This window comes from Peromyscus leucopus, unplaced genomic scaffold, assembly GCF_004664715.2.
Source record: "Peromyscus leucopus breed LL Stock unplaced genomic scaffold, UCI_PerLeu_2.1 scaffold_61, whole genome shotgun sequence".
Taxonomy (NCBI): Eukaryota; Metazoa; Chordata; class Mammalia; order Rodentia; family Cricetidae; genus Peromyscus; species Peromyscus leucopus.
The window spans coordinates 1-23,844 of record NW_023505519.1 but is presented as its reverse complement, the minus strand read 5'-3'; the positions used below and the strand labels follow the sequence as shown (position 1 = coordinate 23,844).

Genomic DNA, 23,844 nt, shown 5'->3' with positions numbered 1-23,844 from the left:
TCTGAGAAACTCATTTTTAAGTTTTTTTCATTTTTTTGAATGTTCACAAATTTTAGCTGCTCAGATACGTATTATTCCCTAAATATGATCATTTCATATCTTTTTGTTTCTTAACATTAAAAATCAAAATTGATTTATATCAGTATTACATATAATTGTATACATACTAGATATTCTATCAGTATCTCATTCTATCTTCCTCCATAACATTTGATTTCTTTACAGTGGTATATAAGTTATTTAGTTCCAAAGGAAAACTCCATTGTAAAGATACAACTTGTTCCAGCTGTGGAAAAAGGCCAGTTGACATCTTCTCATCCTCTCTTTGTTTCTTTTTTTTTCTGAGAAATCTGAGACTAGTATGGAGGACAGCAATATCTTTATGTGTTGTATATAATCATTCCTCACACATGTAGGAAATTTCTTTCTGTACAGACAGATAAGCCTCCATTTCATGCCTTATCAACCACAGCAAAGGTCTGTAACTGCTCACAGTGATTCCTTATGATCTTCTGTATTATGAGTTACTTTCAGAGATTGCCTTATACAGTGTACCAGGCATTTAGGGTGTATCTCCATATTCACATGGAGCAGATCCCATTCACCAATGAAGCATTCCACCTGATGCCATGCTATGTAAAGAAAGATGTCCACACTTAAAACATCCTTCCCATTGGATTCTCTACTCTCAGATATCTCAGTCTTAGTTTCATGATTTATAATACACCAGAGTGAGAATTCACCTATCACTACATGATAGAAACTCATCATCCCATAACACATGGAAAATATATTCATCTTGAGATTGACCCACGTAGATGCCTTACCTTCAGATTGATCTCCATCACATTGGTAAGCGTCTTTCTGCTTCCTGAGGATGTTTTTATTCGACTCCTGTCTAACTAGCCCTGGGTAGACCAAAAAAATGTTTATTCCCTTCAATTGAGCACTCATGACAGAATGAAGTTTCCACCTAAGTCATTATGAAACCATGAGTTTCAGTGAGTAGCCTCTTCTACATCACAAAGATGACATACCACAAAGAGTTACAGCAAAGCTGCTAAAGACCCATTATCACACAATATTTAAAATGTTTGTATCTCTTTTAATCTGTAATCTCCAAATGAAGATATTCTTGATATCTGTATTTCTGGGCTATCTCAGTTATAATATCAATTTCCTGGTGCATCCACTTCATATGCTGCAAATGATAATTCTGTTTTGTGTAGCAGAATAAAACTTCAACATGCATGAATATCTCAGTTTCATATATTTTTAGATACACCATTGTTCATAGACAGAGAAACTGCTTTCACACTTGGCAATTGTGAGTAGTGCTCCAATAAATTGAGATGTAAAATTGTCTCAGTTCTATCGTGATTTGGTGTCTTTGAGAGTATGCACTCAGTGCTATCAATGCTGGACCATATCTAATGTCAAATTTGAGGTTTCTGGGGTACGTTTCTTTATGATTTGTTATGGTAAATTAGAATAAAAATGAATCTTAGATATGACATCTGTAATGAACAAAAAACGTATTCCAACCAAGTCCAGTTTGGTGGACAAATGAGTTTCCTGGGACTGCCTGCAGGCACATAGGTATCTCAAGGGTAACTATATAACTAAAGGATCCTCTTTAGTATGAAACACCGTTTAGTAATTTTTGAATATTGCCTCTCTAGAGCTCTGTGTTGAACATATAAGTGACTTACATTGGAAGATCTTGTCTTCATAGTTTCCTTCCGAAATTTTTTTAGCAATAATGATGGTGAGAATCATGAGACTTGTGAGCTGTGTGAGCTTCCTCATCCTTTTATGTTTCCTTAGCTTCCTGAGTATCATGAGGCTCCCTTCACTCGCCAAGAAGTAATGTTTCTCGTTAAAGGACAGACCTACACAACATTTATTCCTTCCTCCAGATCTTGTATGCTTTTGAATCAGTCACGACATTTCTGAATTTTGGAGAGAATTGTGTTGATGCCATATAATTTTGTTTTATTATGGTTGAAATTTAAGTCACGATGTTGTAAGAAAAGTCACTGATTCCCACGAGGTTGGCTAGTTATGTGTTTCCACAGATAGTGCAAAAGATTAATTTTCCTCTATATTCTTTTTTTTTTTTTTTGGTTTTTCGAGACAGGGTTTCTCTATGTAGCTTTGTGCCTTTCCTGGAACTCACTTGGTAGTCCAGGATGGCCTCGAACTCACAGAGATCCGCCTGGCTCTGCCTCCTGAGTGCTGGGATTAAAGGCGTGCACCACCACTGTCCGGCTTTCCTCTATATTCTAATAGCAGAAATACACCGTGGGTAGACACACTTGTGTTAAAATGCAATTTGGTGGGCACACTACAACTGTTTATTAAAACGTTAATAGTCTACATAGCAGCAAACTGGTACTATGAAATCCCACAGTCAGGGAGGGAGATTCCATCTCTGTCCTATCCTGAATTTTATATTCTATAGCCAAAGAATACAGTGTCTTTAGCAGGAGGTCCCTATCTTGTAGTTTTGGGACAACCAACAGCATTAAAATTGCTTTGTTGTGTGAGAACCATAAGACACTTTTGTCTCATTTAATTCAGTTAATTCATAATGATCTCTTTTCATTGCCACATATTATGCAGGACAGATAGTTACTTTACTATTTCTCCTATTCTAGGATATTGATATTGGTCCAACCTGATCCTATGTCCCACAGCCTCACAATCTAAGTTTGTGAAACTCATTTATATTTTTGAATCTTCTCAAATTTTAGCTGCTCAGATCCATATTATTCCCTAAATATGATAATTTTATTTCCTAATATTAAAAATCAAACTTGATTTATATCAGTATCACATATAATTGTATAGATACTTGATATTCTATCAGTATCTCATTTTATTCTTCCTCCATGGTATTTGATTTCTTTACAGTAGTAGCTAAATCATTTTTTTCCAAGGAAGAGCTCCATTGTAAAGATCCAACTTGTTCCAGCTTTGGAAAAAGGCTTGTTGACATCTTCTCATCCTCCCATTTTTTCTCTTTTCCTGAGAAATCTGAGACTAGTATGGAGGATAGCAATACCTTCTGTGTTTTACATAATCATTCCTCACTCCTGTAGGAAATTTCTTTCTGTGCAGAGAGATGAGCCTCCATTTCATGACATATAGCCACAGCAAAAGCATGTAACTGCTGACAGGGATTTCTTATGATCTTTCTAATATGAGTTACTTTCAAAGATTTCTTTATACAGCCTACCAGGCATTTAGTGTGTATCTCCATACTCTCATGGAGCAGATCCCATTCACCAATGAAGCATTCCAAACCTGATGCCATACTATATAAAGGAAGATGACCACACTTAGAACATCCTTCCCAATGGATGGATGTTTTACTCTCATATAGTCAGTGAGAATTCAACTGTCACAATAGGAAAAAAATAATCATCTGATAACACATGGAGAAATATATTCATATTGAGATTGAGCTATACAAAGGTCTTACCTTTAATTTGATCACCATTACATTCACCAATCTCCAATTGCATACTGACTTTGTTTTGATATGTCTCTACCATAACTTCCTCTGGGTAGACAAAAACACATGTTTATTCCCTTCAATCAAGCAGTCATGACAGAATGAACATTCCACCTAAGTCATTAGTGAACCCATGAGTTTCAGTTGGTAGCCTCTTTTACCTCACATTGATCACATCCCACAATTGGGCAAAGCAAAGCTACTAAAGTTGCATTATCATACATATTTAAAATGTTTCTTATATCTTATTGAATCTATAATCTCCAAATGAAGATATTCTTGATATATGTATTTCTGGGCTATCTCAGTTATAATATCAATTTCCTGGTGCATTCACTCCATATGCTACAAATGATAATTCTGTTTTGTATAACAGAATAAAACTTCAACATGCATGAATATCCCAGTTTCATATATTTTTATCTACACCATTGTTCATAGACATAGAAACTGCTTTCACACTTGGCAATTGTGAGTAGTGCTCCAATAAATTGAGATGTAAAATTGTCTCAGTTCTATTGTGATTTAGTGTCTTTGAGAGTACACATTCAGTGCTAGAAATGCTGGGCCATATATAATTTCAAATTTGAGGTTTCTGGAGTACCTTTCTTTATGATTTGTTATTGGAAATTTGAATAAAAAAATCTTAGATATGACATCTGTAATAAACCAAAAATGTATTCCAACCAAGTCCAGTTTTGTGAGCCAATGAGTTCCCTGGGACTACTTGCAGGAACACAGCTATCTCAAGAGTAACTGTATAACTGAAGGATCCTCTTTAGTATGACACGCCACTTAGTAATTTATGAATATTGCCTCTCTGGAGCTCTGTGTTTAATTTATAAGTGACTTACAATGGAAAGATCTTGTATTCATATTTTCCTTAAGGATTTTTTTTTAGCAATAATGAGGATGAGAATCATGAAATTTGTAAGTTGTGTGAGCTTCCTGATCCCTTTAAGTGTCCTTAGCTTCCTGAGTATCATGAGGCTCCCTTCACACTCCAAGAAAAAATGTTTCTCGGTAAAGGACAGACCTACACAACATTCATCCCTTCCTCCAGATCTTGTATTCTTTTGAATCAGTCATGACTTATATGAATTTGGAGAGTATTGTGTTGATGCCAATTAATTTTGTTTTATTGTGGCTGAAATTTAAGTCACGATGTTGTAAGAAAAGTCACTGATTCCCACGAGGTTGGCCACTTACGTGTTTTCACAGATAGTGCAAAAGATTAATTTTCCTCTATATTCTAATAGCCGAAATACACCGTGGGTAGACACACTTGTGTTAAAATGCAATTTGGTGGGCACACTACAACTGTTTATGAAAACATTAATAGTCTACATAGCAGCAAACTAGCACTATGAAATCCCACATTCGGGGAGGGAGATTCCATCTCTGTCCTAACCTGAATTTTATGTTCTATAGTCATTGAATACAATGTCTTTAACAGTAGGTCCCTATCTTGTAATTTTGGCACAACCTACGGCATTGAAATTGCTTATGTTGTGTGTGAGAGCTATAGGACACGTTTGTCCCCTTTAAGTCAGTTCATTCAAACTGATAAGTTTCATTGCCTCAGGTTATGCTGGATGGATATACTTTACTGTTTCTCCTATTCTTGGATACCAATATTGGTCCCAACTGATCCTATGTCCCATAGCTTTACAATCTAATCTAAGTTCTGAGAAACTCATTTATGTTTTTGAATCTTCTCAAATTAGCTACTCAGATCCATATTATTCCCTGATTATGATAATTTCACTTCTTTTTACTTCCTAATATTAAAAATCAAACTTGAATAATATCAGTTTCACATATAGTTGTATACATACTGGATATTCTATCAATATCTCATTCTATTCTTCCTCCATAGCATTTGACTTCTTTACAGTAGTAGCTAAGTCATTTAGTTCCAAAGGAGAGCTCCATTGTAAAGATCCAACTTGTTCCTGCTGTGGAAAAAGGCCAGTTGACATCTTCTCATCCTCCCATTGTTTCTCTTTTCCTGAGAAATCTGAGACTAGTATAGAGGATAGCAATACCTTTATATGTTTTATATAATCATTCCTCACTCCTGTGGGAAATTTCTTTCTGTGCAGACAGAGAAGCCTCCATTACATGCCTTATCAGCCACAGCAAAGGTTTGTAACTGCTCACAGTGATTCCTTATGATCTTCTGTAATATGTGTTACTTTCAGAGATTGCCTTATACAGTGTACCAAGCATTTAGGGTTTATCTCCATACTCATATGGAGCAGATCCCATTCACCAATGAAACATTCCACCTGATGCCATACTATGTAAAGAAAAATGTCCACACTTAAAACATCCTTCCCATTGGATTCTCTACTCTCAGATATCTCAGTCTTAATTTCATGATTTATAATACCTCAGAGTGAGAATTCACCTATCACTACATGATAGAAAGTCATCATCCCATAACACATGGAAAAATATATTCATATTGAGATTGACCTATATAGATGCCTTACCTTCAGATTGATCTGCATCACATTGGTAAGTGTCTTTCTGCTTCCTGAGGATGTTTTTATTCGACTCCTGTCTAACTATCCCTGGGTAGACCAAAACAAATGTTTATTCCCTTCAATCGAGCACTCATGACAGAATGAAGATTCCACCTATGTAATTAGTGAACCCATGAGTTTCAGTTTGTAGCCTCTTCTACATCACAAAGATTACATAGCACAATGGGTTACAGCAAAGCTGCTAAAGATCCATTATCACACAATATTTAAAATGTTTGTATCTCTTTTAAACTGTAACCCCAAATGAAGATATTCTTGATATCTGTATTTTTGGGGATATCAGTTATAATATCAATTTCCTGGTGCATCCACTTCATATGCTACAAATGATAATTCTGATTGTATAGCAGGATAAAACTTCAACATGCATGAATATTGCAGTTTCATATATTTTTAGATACACCATTGTTCATAGACATAGAAATTGATTTCACACTTGGCAATTGTGAGTAGTGCTCCAATAAATTGAGATGTAAAATTGTCTCAGTTCTATCATGATTTGGTGTCTTTGAGTGTATACACTCAGTGCTAGAAATGCTGGGCCATATCTAATTTCAAATTTGAGGTTTCTGGGGTACCTTTCTGTATGATTTGTTATGGTAAATAAGAATAAAAATGAATCTTACATATGACATCTGTAATAAACCCAAAATGTATTCCAACCAAGTCCAGTTTGGTGGACAAATGAGTTTCCTGGGACTGCCTGCAGGAACATAGGTATCTCAAGGGTATAACTAAAGGATCCTCTTTAGTATAAAACACCGTTTAGTAATTTTTGAATATTGCCTCTCTGGAGCTCTGTGTTCAACTTATAAGTGACTTACATTGGAAGATCTTCTCTTCATAGTTTCCTTCCAAATTTTTTTTTAGCAATAATGAGGGTGAGAATCATGAGATTTGTAAGTTGTGTGAGCTTCCTGATCCCTTTAAATTTCCTTAGTTTCCTAAGTGTCATGAGGTTCCCTTTACTCTCCATGAAGAAATGTTTCTCGTTAAAGGACAGACCTACACAACATTCACCCCTTCCTCCAGATCTTCTATTCTTTTTAATCAGTCATGACATTTCTGAATTTTGGAGAGAATTGTGTTGATGCCATATAATTTTGTTTTATTGTGGCTGAAATTTAAGTCACGATGTTGTAAGAAAAGTCACTGATTCCCACGAGGTTGGCTAGTTATGTGTTTCCACAGATAGTGCAAAGATTAATTTCCTCTATATTCTAATAGCAGCAGTACTCTATGGGTAGAAACACTTGTGTTAAAATGCAATTTGGTGGGCACACTACAACTGTTTATTAAAACGTTAATAGTCTAAATAGCAGCAAACTGGCACTATGAAATCCAACAGTCGGGAAGGGAGATTCCATCTCTGTCCTATCCTGAATTTTATGTTCTCTAGCCAAAGAATACAGTGTCTTTAGCAGGAGGTCCTTATCTTGTAGTTTTGGCACAATCAACAGCATAAAAATTGCTTTTTTGTGTGTGAGGACCAAAAGACAATTTTGTCTCATTTAATTCAGTTCATTCATACTGATATCTTCTCATCGCCATATAGGACAGATAGTTACTTTACTATTTCTCCTATTCTAGGATACTGATATTGGTATTACCTGATCCTATGTCCCACAGCCTCACAATCTAAGTTTGTGAAACTCATTTATGTTTTTGAATCTTCTCAAATTTTAGCTGCTCAGATCCGTATTATTTCCTAAATATGTTTATTTCGTTTTGTTTTATTTCCTAATATTAAAAATCAAACTTGATTTATATCAGTATCACATATAATTGTGTAGATACTTGATATTCTATCAGTATCTCATTTTATTCTTCCTCCATAACATTTGATTTCTTTACAGTAGTAGCTAAGTCATTTTGTTCCATGGGGTAGCTCCATTTTAAAGATCCAACTTGATGCAGCTGTGGAAAAAGTCCAGTTGACATCTTCTCATCCTCCCATTGTTAGTCTTCTATTGAGATATCTGAGACTAGTATGTAGGATAGCAGTACCTTTATGTGTTTAAAATATCATTCTTCATTCCGGTAGGAAATTTCCTTCTGTGCAGACAGATGAGCATTCATTTCATGACATATAGCCACAGTAGAGGCATGTAACTGCTGACAGTGATTTCTTATGATCTTCCTAATATGAGTTACTTTCAGAGATTTCTTTATACAGTCTACCAGGCATTTAGTGTGTATCTCCATACTCACATGGAGCAGATCCCATTCACCAATGAAGCATTCCACCTGATGGCAAACTATGTAAAGGAAGATGCGCACACTTAGAGCATACGTCCCAATGGATGGATGTTCTACTATCATATAGTAGATGAGAATTCAACTGTCACTACAGGAAAGAAATTAATCATCTCATATTACATGGGGAAAGATATTCATATTGAGATTGACCTAGAAAGAGGTCTTACCTTTAATTTGATCACCATTACATTCATCAATCTCCAACTGCATACTAACATTGTTTTGATATGTCTCCACCATAACTTCCTCTGGATAGACAAAAACAAATGTTTATTCCCTTCAATGGAGCACTCATGACAGAATGAAGATTCCACCGAAGTCATTAGTGAACCCATGAGTTTCAGTGAGTAGCCTCTTTTACCTCACAATGATCACATCCCACATTGGGACAAAGCAAAGCTACTAAAGTTGCATTATCACACATATTTAAAATGTTTCTTATATCTTATTGAATCTATAATCTCCAAATGAAGATATTCTTGATATCTGTATTTCTGGGCTATATCACTTATAATATCAATTTCCTCGTGCATTCACTCTATAGTCTACAAATGATAAATCTGTTTTATATAACAGAATAAAACTTCAACATGCATGAATATTACAGTTTCGTATATATTTTTCTACATCATTGTTCATAGACATAGAAACTGCTTTCACACTTGGCAATTGTGAGTAGTCCTCCAATAAATTGAGGTGAAAATTGTCTCAGTTCTATCATGATATGGTGTCTTTGAGAGTACACACTTAATGCCAGAAATGCTGGGTCATATCTAATTTCAAATTTGAGGTTTCTGGGGTACCTTTCTGTATGACTTGTTATGGTAAATTAGAATACAAATGAATCTTAGTTATGACATCTGAAATAAAAAAAATATATTCCAACCAAGTCCAGTTTGGTGGACCAATGTGTTTCCTGGGACTACTTGCAGGATCATGGGTATCTCAAGGGTAACTGTATAACTAAAGGATCCTCTTTAGTATGAAACACCGCTTAGTAATTTATGAACATTGCCTCTCTGGAGCTCTGTGTTCAACTTATAAGTGACTTACACTGGAAGATCTTCTCTTCATAGTTTCCTTACTGATTTTTTTTTTTTACCAATAATGAGGATGAGAATCATGAGATTTGTAAGTTGTGTGAGCTTCCTAATCCCTTTATGTTTCCTTAGCTTCCTAACTGTCATGAGGCTCCCTTCACTCTTGAAGAAGAAATGTTTCTCGGTAAAGGATAGACATAAACAACATTCACCCCTTTCGGCAGATCTTGTATGCTTTTGAATCAGTCATGACATTTCTGAATTATGGAGAGAATTGTGTTGATGCCAATTAATTTTGTTTTATTATGGCTGAAATTTAAGTCATGATGTTGTAAGAAAAGTCACTGATTCCCACGAGGCTGGCTAGTAATGTTTTTCCATAGATAGTGCAAAAGAATAATTTTTTTCTATATTCTAATAGCAGAGTTACTCTATGGTTAGAAACACTTGTGTTAAAGTGCAATTTGGTGAGCAGTCTACAACTGTTTATGAAAACATTAATAGTCTACATAGCAGCCAACTGGCACTATGAAATCCCACAGTCAGGGAAGGAGATTCTATCTCTGTCCTATCCTGAATTTTATGTTCTATAGCCACGGAATACAGTGTCTTTAGCAGTAGGTCCTTATCTTTTAGTTTTGGCACAACCAACTGCATTAAAATTGATTCTGTTATATATGAGGACTATAGTACACTTTTGTCTCCTTAAAGTCAGTTCATTCAGACTGATATCTTTTCATTGTCTCAGGTTATGATGGAGGGATAGATATTTTACTGTTTCTCCTATTTTTGTAAATCAGTATTGGTCCCACCAGATTCTATATCCCACAACATCACAATCTAAGTCCTGAAAAACTCATTTATGTTTTTGAATCTTCTCAAATTTTAGCTGCTCAGATATGTATTATACCATAAATATGATAATTTCCTTTATTTTTATTTCCTAATATTTAAAATCAAACTTGATTTATATCAGTATCACATATAATTGTATATATACTAGATATTCTATCAGTATCTCATTGTATTCTTCCTCTATAACATTTGATTTCTTTACAGTAGTAGCTAAGTTATTTAGTTCCAAAGGAGAGCTCCATTGTAAAGATCCAACTTGTTCCTGCTGTGGAAAAAGGCCAGTTGACATCTTCTCATCCTCCCTTTCTTTCTCTTTTCCTGAGAAATCTGAGAGTAGTATGGAGGATAGCAATACCTTTATGTGTTTTATATAATCATTCCACACTCCTGTGGGAAATTTCTTTCTGTGCAGACAGAGAAGCCTCCATTACATGCCTTATCAGCCACAGCAAAGGTTTGTAACTGCTCACAGTGATTCCTTATGATCTTCTGTAATATGTGTTACTTTCAGAGATTGCCTTATACAGTGTACCAAGCATTTAGGGTTTATCTCCATACTCATATGGAGCAGATCCCATTCACCAATGAAGCATTCCACCTGATGCCATACTATGTAAAGAAAAATGTCCACACTTAAAACATCCTTCCCATTGGATTCTCTACTCTCAGATATCTCAGTCTTAATTTCATGATTTATAATACCTCAGAGTGAGAATTCACCTATCACTACATGATAGAAAGTCATCATCCCATAACACATGGAAAAATATATTCATATTGAGATTGACCTATATAGATGCCTTACCTTCAGATTGATCTCCATCACATTGGTAAGTGTCCTTCTGCTTCCTGAGGATGTTTTTATTCGACTCCTGTCTAACTATCCCTGGGTAGACCAAAACAAATGTTTATTCCCTTCAATCGAGCATTCATGACAGAATGAAGATTCCACCTATGTCATTAGTGAACCCATGAGTTTCAGTTTGTAGCCTCTTCTATATTGCAAAGATCACAACCCACTATGGGTCACAGCAAAGATGCTAAAGATGCATCATCACAGATATTTAAAATGTTTGTATCTCTTTTAATCTGTAATCTCCAAATGAAGATATTCTCAATATCTGTATTTCTGCGTTATATCAGTTATAATGTCTATTTCCTGGTGCATCCACTTCATATGCTACAAATGATAAATCTGTTTTGTATAACAGAATAAAACTTCAACATGCATGAATATTGCAGTTTCATATATATTTATCTATATCATTGTTCACAGACATAGAAACTGCTTTCACACTTGGCAATTGTGAGTAGTGCTCCAATAAATTGAGATGTAAAATTATCTCAGTTCTATCATTATTTGGTGTCTTTGAGGGTATACACTCAGTGCTAGAATTGCTGGGCCATATCTAATTTCAAACTTGAGATTTCTGGGGTACCTTTCTGTATGATTTGTTATGGTAAATTAGAATAAAAATGAATCTTAGATATGACATCGGTAATAAACAAAAAAAAGTATTCCAACCAAGTTCAGTTTGGTGGACAAATGAGTTTCCTGGGACTACCTGCAGGAACATAGGTATCTCAAGTGTAAGTGTATAACTGAAGGATCCTCTTTAGTATGAAATACCGTTTAGTAATTTATGAACATTGCCTCTCTGGATCTGTGTTCAACTTATAAGTGACTTACCCTGGAAGATCTTCTCTTCATAGTTTCCTTACTGATTATTTTATCAATAATGTCAATGGAAATCATGAGATTTGTAAGTTGTGTGAGCTTCCTGATCCCTTTAAGTTTCCTTAGCATTCTAAGTGTCATGACGCTCCCTTCTCTCTCCAAGAAGTTATACTTTTTGGTGAAGGACAGACTTAAACAACATTCACCCCTTTCTCCAGATCTTATATGCTTTTGAATCAGTCATGACATTTCTGAATTTTGGAGAGACTGTGTTGATGCCAATTGATGTTTTTTAATATGGCTAAAATTTAAGTCATGTTGTTGTAAGAAAAGTCACTGATTCCCACGAGGTTGCCTAGTTATATGTTTCCACAGATTGTGCAAAAGATTAATTTTCCTCTATATTCTAATAGCAGAGGTATTCAATGGGTAGAAACACTTGTGTTAAAATGCAACTTGGTGAGCACTCTACAACTGTTTATGAAAACATTTATAGTCTAAATAGAAGCAAACTGGCACTATGAAATCCCACAGTCAGAGAGGGAGATTCCATCTCTGTCCTATCCTGAATTTTATGTTCTGTAGCCAAAGAATACAGTGTCGTTAGTAGGAGGTCCTTATCTTGTAGTTTTGGCACAACCAACAGCCTTAAAATTGCTTTTGTTGTGTGTGAGGGCCATAAGACACTTTTGTCTCATTTAATTCAGTTCATTCCTACTGATATCTTTTAATTGCCATATATTAAACAGGACAGATAGTTATTGTACTATTTCTCTTATTCTAGGATATTCATATTGGTCCCAACTGATCCTATGTATCACAGCCTCACAATCTAAGTTCTGAGAAACTCATTTATATTTTTGAATCTTCTAAAATTTTAATTGCTCAGATCCATATTATTCCCTAATATGATAATTTCATTTCCTTTTATTTCCTAATATTAAAATCAAACTTGATTCATATCAGTATCACATATAATTGTATACATACTAGATATTCTATCAGTATCTCATTTTATTCTTCCTCCATAACATTTGATTTCTTTACAGTAGTAGCTAAATCATTTTGTTTCAAGGGGGAGATCCATTGTAAAGAACCAACTTGTTCCAGCTGTGGAAAAAGGCCAGTTGACATCTTCTCATCCTCCCATTGTTCTCGTTCCTGAGAAAACTGAGACTAGTATGGAGGATAGCTTTATGTGTTTTATATAATCATTCCTCACTCTGGTAGGAAATTTCTTTCTGTGCAGAGAGATGAGCCTCCATTTCATGACATATAGCCACAGCAAAGGTCTGTAACTGCTGACAGTGATTTCTTATGATCTTCCTAATATGAGTTACTTTCAGAGATTTCTTTATACAGTCTACCAGGCATTTAGTGTGTATCTCCATACTCACATGGAGCAGATCCCATTCCCAAAGAAGCATTCCACCTGATGGCAAACTATGTAAAGGAAGATGCCCACACTTAGAACATCCTTCCCAATGGATGGATGTTCTATTTTCATATAGTCAATGAGAATTTAACTGTCACTACAGGAAAGAGATTAATCATCTCATATCACATTGGGAAAGATATTTATATTGTGATTGACCTAGACAGAGGTCTTACCTTTAATTTGATCACCATTACATTCATCAATCTCCAATTGCATACTGACTTTGTTTTGATATGTCTCCATGATAACTTCCTCTGGGTAGATAAAAACAAATGTTTATTCCCTTCCATCGAGCACTCATGACAGAATGAATATTCCGCCTAAGTCATTAGTGAACTCATGAGTTTCAGTGAGTAGCCTCTGTTGCCTCACATTGATAACATCCCACAATGGGGCACAGCAAAGCTTCTAATGTTGCACTATCACACATATTTAAAATTTTTCTTGTATCTAATTGAATCTACAATCTTCAAATGAAGATATTCGTGATATCTGTATTTCTGGGCTATATCAGTTTTAATAACAATTCCCTGGTGCATTCACTCCACATGCTACAAATTATTATTCTGTTTTGTATAAGAGAATAAAACTTCAACAAGCATGATATTGCAGTTTCATATATATTTTTCTACATCATTGTTCATAGACATAGAAACTGCTTTCACACTTGGCAATTGTAAGTAGTCCTCCCATTAATTGAGATGTAAAATCGTCTCAGTTCTATTGTGATTTGGTGTCTTTGAGAGTATGTATTCAGTGCTAGAAATGCTGGACCATATCTAATTTCAAATTTGGTTTCTGGGGTACCTTTCTGTATTATTTGTTATGGTAAATTAGAATAAAAATGAATCTTAGATATGACATCTGTAATAAACCAAAAATGTATTCCAACCAAGTCCAGATTGTTGAACCAATGAGTTTCCTGGGTCTACCTTCAGGAACATAGGTATTTCAAGGGTAACTGTAAAACTAAAGGATGCTCTTTAGTATGAAACCTCATTTAGTAATTTAAGCATATTGCCTCTCTGGAGATCTGTGTTCAACTTACAAGTTACTTAGACTGGAAAGAACTTCTCTTCATAGTCTCCTTTCAGATTTTTTTTTAGCAATAATGAGGATGAGAATCATGAGATTTGTAAGTTGTGTGAGCTTCCTGATCCCTTTAAGTTTTCTTAGCTTCCTATGTGTAGTGAGGCCTCCTTCACTCTCCAAGAAGAAATGTTTCTCGATAAAGGATAACCTACACAACATTCACACCTTCCTCCAGATCTTGTATGCTTTTGAATCAGTCATAACATTTCTGAATTTTGGAGAGAATTGTGTTGATTCCAATTAATAGTTTTTTTTAATATGGCTGAAATTTAATTATGATGTTGTAAGAAAAGTCACTGATTAACATGAGGTTGCCTAGTTATGTGTTTCCATAGATAGTACAAAAGATTAGTTTTCCTCTATATTCTAATAGCAGAGGTATTCAATGGGTAGAAACACTTGTGTTAAAATGCAATTTGGTGGGTACTCTACAACTGTTTATGAAAACATTAATAGTCCACATAGCAGCAAACTGGCACTATGAAATCCCACAATCAGGGAGGGAGATTCCATCTCTATCCTATATGAATTTTATGTTCTATAGCCAAAGAATACTGTCTTTAGCAGGAGGTCCTTATCTTTTATTTTTGGCAAAACCAACAGCATTTAAATTGCTTTTGTTGTGTGTGAGGACTATAAGACAGTTTGTTTCCTTTAATTCAGTTCATTCATACTGATATCTTTTCATAGTCACATATTATGCAGGACAGATAGTGACTTTACTATTTCTCCTATTCTAGGATATTGATATTGGTCCCAACTGATCCTATGTCTCACAGCCTCACTATTTAAGTTCTGAGAAAATCATTTATATTTTTTAATCTTCTCAAATTTTACCTGCTCAGATCATTATTTATCCCTAAATATGATAATTTCATTTATTTTTATATTCTAATATTAAAAATGAAACTTGATTTATATTATTATTACATATAATTGTATACATACTAGATATTCTATCAGTATCTCATTTTATTCTTCCTCCATAACATTTGATTTCTTTACAGTAGTAGCTAAATCATTTTGTTCCAAGGGTGAGCTCCATTGTAAAGATCCAACTTGTTCCAGCTCTGGAAAAAGGTCAGTGGACATCTTCTCATCTTCCCATTTTTTCTCTTTTCCTGAAAATCTGAGACTAGTATGGAGGATAGCAATAAGTTTATGTGTTTTATATAATCATTCCTCACACTGGTAGGAAATTTCTTTCTGTGCAGACAGATGAGCCTCCATTTCATGACATATAGCCACAGCAAAGGCATGTAACTGCTGACAGTGATTTCTTATGATCTTCTTAATATGATTTACTTTCAGAGATTTCTTTATACAGTCTACCAAGCATTTAGGGTTTATCTCCATACTCACATGGAGCAGATCCCATTCACCAATGAAACTTTCCACCTGATGCCATTCTATGTAAAGGAAGATGCCCACATTTAGAACATCCTTCCCAATGGATGGATGTTCTACTTTCATATAGTCAATGAGAATTCAACTGTCACTACAGGTAAGAAATTAATGATCTCATTTCACATGGGGAAAGATATTCCTATTTACATTGATCTAGACAGAGATCTTACCTTTAATTTGATCACCATTACATTCATCAATCTCCATTTGCATACTGACTTTGTTTTGGCATGTCTCCAACAATACTATCTCTGGGTAGACAAAAACAAATGTTTATTCCCTTCAATCTAGCACTCATAACAGAATGAACATTCCTAAGTCATTAGTGAACCCATGAGTTTCAGTGAGTAGCCTCTTTTACTTCACAAAGATCACATTCCACAATGGGGCACAGCAAATCTTCTAAAGTTCCATTATCACACATATTTAAAATATTTTTTGTATCTAATTGAATCTATGATCTCCAAATGAAGATATTCATGATATCTGTATTTCTGGGCTATTTCAGTTACAATATAAATTTCCTGATTCATTCACTCCATATGCTACAAATGATAATCTGTTTTGTATAACAGAATAAAACTTCAACATGCATGAATATTGCAGTTTCATATATTTTTATCTACACCATTGTTCATAGACAGAGAAACTGCTTTCACACTTGGCAATTGTGAGTAGTGCTCCAATAAATTGAGATGTAAAATTGTCTCAGTTCTATCATGATTTGGTGTCTTTCAGACTACACACTCAGTGATAGAAATCCTGGTCTACATCTAATTTCAAATTTGAGGTTTCTGGGGTACCTTTCTGTATGATTTGTTATGGTAAATTAGAATAAAAATGAATCTTAGATATGACATCTGTAATAAACCAAAAATGTATTCCAACCAAGTCTAGTTTGGTGGACAAATGAGTTTCCTGGGACTACTTGCAGGAACATAGGTATCCCAAGGGTAACTGTATAACTAAAGGATCCTCTTTAGGAAGAAATACCGTTTAGTAATTTATGAACATTGCCTCTCTGGAGCTCTGTGTTCAACTTATAAGTGACTTACACTGGAAAGATCTTCTCTTCATAGTTTCCTTACTGATATTTTTAGCAATAATGAGGATGAGAATCATGAGATTTGTAAGTTGTGTGAGCTTCCTAATCCCTTTAAGTTTCCTTAGCTTCCTAAGTGTAGTGAGGCCTCCTTCACTCTCCAAGAAGTAATGTTTCTCGATAAAGGAAAGACATTCACAACATTCACCCCTTCTTCCAGATCTTGTATACTTTGAATTAGTCATGACATTTCTGAATTGTAGAGAGAATTGTGTTGATGGCAATTAATTTTGTTTTATTATGGCTGAAATTTAAGTCACTATGTTGAAAGAAAATTCACTAATTCCCACGAGGTTGGCTAGTTATGTGTTTCCACAGATAGTGCAAAAGATTAATTTTACTGTATATCTAATAGCAGAAGTACTCTATGGGTAGAAACACTTGTGTTAAAATTCAAATTTATGGGCACTGTACAACTGTTTATGAAAACATTAATAGTCCACATAGCAGAAAACTGGCACTATGAAATCCCACAGTCAGAGAGGGAGATTCATTCTCTGTCCTATCCTTAATTTTATGTTCTATAGCCAAAGAATACAGTGTCTTTAGCAGCAGGTCCTTATCTTGTAGCTTTGTCACAACCAACAGCATTAAAATTGCTTTTGTTGTGTATGAGGACTATAGTAAATTTTTTCTCCTTAAAGTCAGTTCATTCAGACTGATATCTTTTCATTTCTTCATGTTATGATGAATGGATATTTTTTACTGTTTCTCCTATTCCTGGATACCAGTTTTGGTCCTAAATGACTCTTTGTCCCACAACATCACAAGTCCTGATCTAAGTCCTGATAAACCCTTTATGTTTTTGTATCTTCTAAAATTTTAGCTGCTCAGATCCATATTATACCATAAATATGATAATTTCATTTTTTTATTTCCTAATATTTAAAATCAAACTTGATTTATATCAGTATTACATATAATTGTATATATACTAGATATTCTATCAGTATCTCATTCTATTCTTCCTCCATAACATTTGATCTCTTTACAATAGTAGCTAAGTTATTTAGTTCCAAAGGAGAGCTCCATTGTAAAGATCCAACTTGTTCCAGTTGTGGAAAAGGACAGTTGACATCTTCTCATCCTCCCTTTCTTTCTTTTTCCTGAGAAATCTGATACTAGTATGGAGGACAGCAATACCTTTCTGTGTTTTATATAATCATTCCACACTCCTTTGGGAAATTTCTTTCTGTGCAGACAAATAAGAATCCATTTCATGCCTTATCAGCCACAGCAAAGGTCTGTAACTGCTCACAGTGATTCCTTATGATCTTCTGTAATATGAGTTACTTTCAGAGATTGCCTTATACAGTGTACCAAGCATTTAGGGTTTATCTCCATCCTCACATGGAGCAGATTCCATTCACCAATAAAACATTCCACCTGATGCCATAGTATGTAAAGGAAGATGCCCACACTTAGAACATCCTTCCCAATAGATGGATGTTCTACCTTCATATAGTCAATGAGAATTCAACTGTCACTACAGGAAAGAAATTAATCATCTCATTTCACATGGGTTAAGATATTTATATTGTGATTGACCTAGACAGAGGTCTTACCTTTAATTTGATCACCATTACATTCATCAATCTCCAACTGCTTACTAACATTGTTTTGATATGTCTCCACCATATCTTCCTCTGGGTAGACAAAAACAAATGTTTATTCCCTTCAATCGAGCACACATGACAGAATGAACATTCCACCTAAGTCATTAGTGAAACCATGAGTTTCAGTGAGTAGCCTCTGTTACCTCACAATGATCATGTTCCACAATGGGGCACAACAAAGTTTCTAAAGTTCTGTTATCACACATATTTAAAATGTTTCTTGTGTCTAAATGAATCTACATTCTCCAAATGAAGATATTCCTGATATCTGTATTTCTGGGCTATATCACTTATATTATCAAATTCCTGGTGCATTCACTCCATATGCTACAAATGATAATTCTGCGTTGTATAACAGAATAAAACTTCAACATGCATGAATATTGCAGTTTCATATATATTTATCTATACCATTTTTCATAGACATACAAACTGCTTTCACACTTGGCAATTGTGAGTAGTGCTCCAATAAATTGAGATGCAAAACTATCTCATTTCTATCATGATTTTGAGATGTATACACTCTTTGAGAGTATACACTCAGTGTTAGAAATGCTGGGCCATATCTAATTTCAAATTTGAGGTTTCTGGAGTACCTTTCTTTATGATTTGTTATGGTAAATTAGAATAAAAATGATCTTAGATATGACATCGGTAATAAACAAGAAATGTATTCCAACCAAGTTCAGTTTGGTGGACAAATGAGTTTCCTGGGACTACCTGCAGGAACATAGGTATCTCAAGGGTAACTGTATAACTGAAGGATCCTCTTTGGTATGAAACACCGTTTAGTAATTTATGAACATTGCCTCTCTGGAGCTGTGTTCAAGTTATAAGTGACTTACAATGGAAGATCTTCTCTTCATAGTTTCCTTACTGATTTTTTAGCAATGAGGAGGATGAGAATCATGAGATTTGTAAGTTGTGTGAGCTTCCTGATCCCTTTAAGTTTCCTTAGTTTCCTAAGTGTCATGCCGCTCCCTTCACTCTCCAAGAAGAAATACTTCTCGATGAAGGACAGACCTACACAACATTCACCCCTTCCTCCAGATCTTGTATGCTTTTGAATCAGTCATGACATTTCTGAATTTTGGAGAGAATTGTGTTGATGCTAATTATTTTTTTTTAATATGGCTAAAATTTAATCACGATGTTGTTAGAAAAGTCACTAATTCCCACGAGGTTGGCTAGTTATGTGTTTCCACAGATTGTGCAAAAGATTAATTTTCCTCTATATTCTAATAAAGAGGTATTCAATGGGTAGAAACACTTGTGTTAAAATGCAATTTGTTGGGCACACTAGAACTATTTATGTAAACATTAATAGTCTACATAGCAGCAAACTGGCACTATGAAATTCCACAGTCAGGGAGGGAGATTCCATCTCTGTCCTATCCTGAATTTTATGTTCTGTAGCCAAAGAATACAATGTCTTTAGCTGGAGGTCCTTAACTTGTAGTTTTTGCACAACCAACAGCATTAAAATTGCTTTTGTTGTGTGTGAGGGCCATAGGACACTTTTGTCTCATTTAATTCAGTTCATTCATACTGATATCTTTTCCTTGCCAGCCACATATTAAACAGGATGGATAGTTACTTTACTATATCTCCTATTCTAGGATATTGATATTGGTCCCAACTGATCCTATGTCGCACAGCCTCACAATCTAAGTTCTGAGATTCTCATTTATATTTTTGTATCTTCTCAAATTTTAGCTGCTCAGATCCATATTATTCCCTAAATATGATAATTTCATTTCCTTATATTAAAAATCAAACTTGATTTATATCAGTATCACATATAATTGTATACATACTAGATATTCTATCAGTATCTCATTTTATTCTTCCTCCATAACATTTGATTTCTTTACAGTAGTAGCTAAATCATTTTGTTTCAAGGGGGAGATCCATTGTAAAGAACCAACTTGTTCCAGCTGTGGAACAGTTGACATCTTCTCATCCTCCCATTGTTTTCTTTTCCTGAGAAATCTGAGACTAGCATGGAGGATAGCAATAGCTTTATGTGTTTTATATAATCATTCCTCACTCCAGTAGGAAATTTCTTTCTGTGAAGACAGATGAGCCTCCATTTCATGACATACAGCCACAGCAAAAGCATGTAACACCTGACAGTGATTTCTTATGATCTTCCTAATATGAGTTACTTTCAGAGATTTCTTTATACAGTCTACCAGGCATTTAGTGTGTATCTCCATACTCACATGGAGCAGATCCCATTCCCAAAGAAGCATTCCACCTAATGCCATACTATGTAAAGGAAGATGCCCACACTTAGAATATCCTTCCCAATGGATGGATGTTCTTTTTTCATGTAGTCAATGAGAATTCAACTGTCACTACAGGAAAGAAATTAATCACCTCATATCACATGGGGAAAGATATTTATATTGTGATTGACCTAGACAGAGGTCTTACCTTTAATTTGATCACCATTACATTCATCAATCTCCAACTGCATACTAACATTGTTTTGATATGTCTCCACCATATCTTCCTCTGGATAGACAAAAACAAATGTTTATTCCCTTCAATCGAGCACTCATGACAGAATGAACATTCCACCTAAGTCATTAGTGAACCCATGAGTTTCAGTGAGTAGACTCTGTTACCTCACAATGATCACATTCTACAATGGGGCACAACAAAGCTTCTAAAGTTGCATTATCACACATATTTAAAATGTTTCTTATATCTTATTGAATCTATGATCTCCAAATGAAGATATTCGTGATATCTGTATTTCTGGGCTATCTCAGTTACAATATCAATTTCCTGGTGCATTCATTCCATATGCTACAAATGATAATTGTGGTGGTATTGTGTTCCCCAAAATATTGTGTACTCTAATAAATTTATCTGGGGTCAGAGAACAGACAGCCACTAGATACAAAGGCTAGAAAATGGTGGCACTCACACCTTTAATCCTAGCGTTCCAGAGATAGAAATCCCTCTGGATCTCTGTGAGTTCAAGGCCACATTGGAAATAGCCAAGCATGGTGACACGCCTTTAATCCCAGAAAGCCAGCCTTTAATCCCAGGGAGTGGTGGTAGAAAGCAAAAAGATATATAAGGCGTGAGGACCAGAAACTAGAAGATTTTGGCTGGTTAAGCATGTGGCTGGTTAAGCTTCAGGCTTTCGAGCAGCAATTCAGCTGAGACCCATTCCGGATGAGGACTCAGAGGCCTCCAGTCTGGGGAGACAAGACCAGCTGAGGATCCGGCGAGGTGAGATAGTTGTGGCTTGTTCTGTCTCTCTGATCTACCAGCATGGACCCCAATAACTGGCCTCGGGTTTGATTTTATTAATAAGAACTTTTAAGAATTCCTGCTACAGATAATTCTGTTTTGTATAACAGAATAAAACTTCAACATGCAAGAATATTGCAGTTTCATATGTTTATCTACACCATTGTTCATAGACACAGAAACTGCTTTCACACTTGGCAATTGTGAGTATTGCTCCAATAAATTGAGATGTAAAATTGTCTCAGTTCTATCGTGATTTGGTGTCTTTGAGAGTACACACTCAGTGCTAGAAATGCTGGGCCATATCTAATTTCAAATTTGAGGCTTCTGGGGTACCTTTCTTTATGATTTGTTTTGGTAAATTAGAATAAAAATGAATCTTAGATATGACATCTATAATAAACAAAAAATGTATTCCAACCAAGTCTAGTTTGGTGGGCCAATGAGTTTCCTGGGACTCCTTCAGGAACCTAGCTATCTCCAGGGTAACTGTACAACTAAAGGATCCTCTTTAGTATGAAACACTGTTTAGTAATTTATGAACATTGCCTCTCTGGAGCTCTGTTTTCAACTTGTAAGTGACTTACACTGGAAAGATCTTCTCTTCATAGTTTCCTTACGAATTTTTTTTAGCAATAATGAGGATGAGATACATGAGATTTGTAAGTTGTGTGAGCTTCGTAATCCTTTTAAGTTTCCTTAGCTTCCTAAGTGTCATGAGGCTCCCTTCACTCTCGAAGAAGAAATACTTCTTGGTGAAGGACAGACCTACACAACATTCACCCCTTTTGGCAGATCTTGTATGCCTTTGAATCAGTCATGACATTTCTGAATTTTGGGGAGAATTATGTTGATGCCAATTAATTTTTTTTTAACATGGCTGAAATTTAATCACGATGTTGTTAGAAAAGTCACTGATTCCCATGACTTTGGCTAGTTGTGTGTTTCCACAGATTGTCACAAGATTAATTTCCTCTATATTCCAATAGCAGCAGTACTCTATGGGTAGAAACACTTGTGTTAAAATGCAATTTGGTGAGCACTCTACAACTGTTTATGAAAACATTAATAGTCTACATAGCAGCAAACTTGCACTATGAAATCCCACAGTCAGGGAAGGAGATTCTATCTCTGTCCTATCCTGAATTTTATGTTCTATAGCCAAGGAATACAGTGTCTTTAGCAGTAGGTCCTTATCTTTTAATTTTGGCACAACCAACTGCATTAAAATTGCTTGTGTTATATATGAGGACTATAGTACACTTTTGTCTCCTTAAAGTCAGTTCATTCAGACTGATATCTTTTCATTGTCTCAGGTTATGATGGAGGGATAGTTATTTTACTGTTTCTCCTATTCTTGGATACCAGTATTGGTCCCACCTGATCCTATGTCCCACAACATCATAATATAAGTTCTGAGAAACTCATTTATGTTTTTGAATCATCTCAAATTTTAGCTGCTCATATCCGTATTATTCCCTAAATATGATAATTTCATTTATTTTATTTCCTAATATTAAAGATCAAACTTGATTTATATCATTATCACATATTATTGTATACATACCAGATATTCTATCAGTATCTCATTGTATTCTTCCTCCATAACATTTGATTTCTTTACAGTAGTAGCTAAGTCATTTAGTTCCAAAGGAGAGCTCCATTGTAAAGTTCCAACTTGTTCCAGGTGTGGAAAAAAGCCAGTTGACATCTTATCATTCTCCCTTTCTTTCTCTTTTCCTGAGAAATCTGAGACTAGTATGGAGAATAGCAATACCTTTATGTGTTTTATATAATCATTCCACACTCCTGTGGGAAATTTCTTTCTGTGCAGACAGATAAGACTCCATTTCATGCCTTATCAGTCACAGCAAAGGTCTGTTACTGCTCATAGTGATTCCTTATGATCTTCTGTAATATGAGTTACTTTCAGAGATTGCCTTATACAGTGTACCAAGCATATAGGTTTTATCTCTATACTCACATGGAGCAGATCCCATTCACCAATGAAGCAT

General features: G+C 35.0%; 1 protein-coding gene across 1 annotated transcript; it reads right to left on the bottom strand.

Annotated features, from left to right (window-relative positions):
- Positions 1-827: 827 nt before the first annotated feature.
- Positions 828-21,071, bottom strand: LOC119087255 (the record flags this gene model as incomplete). Its single annotated transcript, XM_037201975.1, has 9 exons — positions 20,999-21,071; positions 18,509-18,589; positions 16,012-16,092; positions 13,516-13,596; positions 11,032-11,112; positions 8,499-8,579; positions 6,019-6,099; positions 3,488-3,568; positions 828-908 (listed from the first exon to the last, which is right to left on the bottom strand). Coding segments are annotated over exons 1-9 (721 nt in total), but the record flags the coding sequence as incomplete, so codon positions are not given.
- Positions 21,072-23,844: the final 2,773 nt, after the last annotated feature.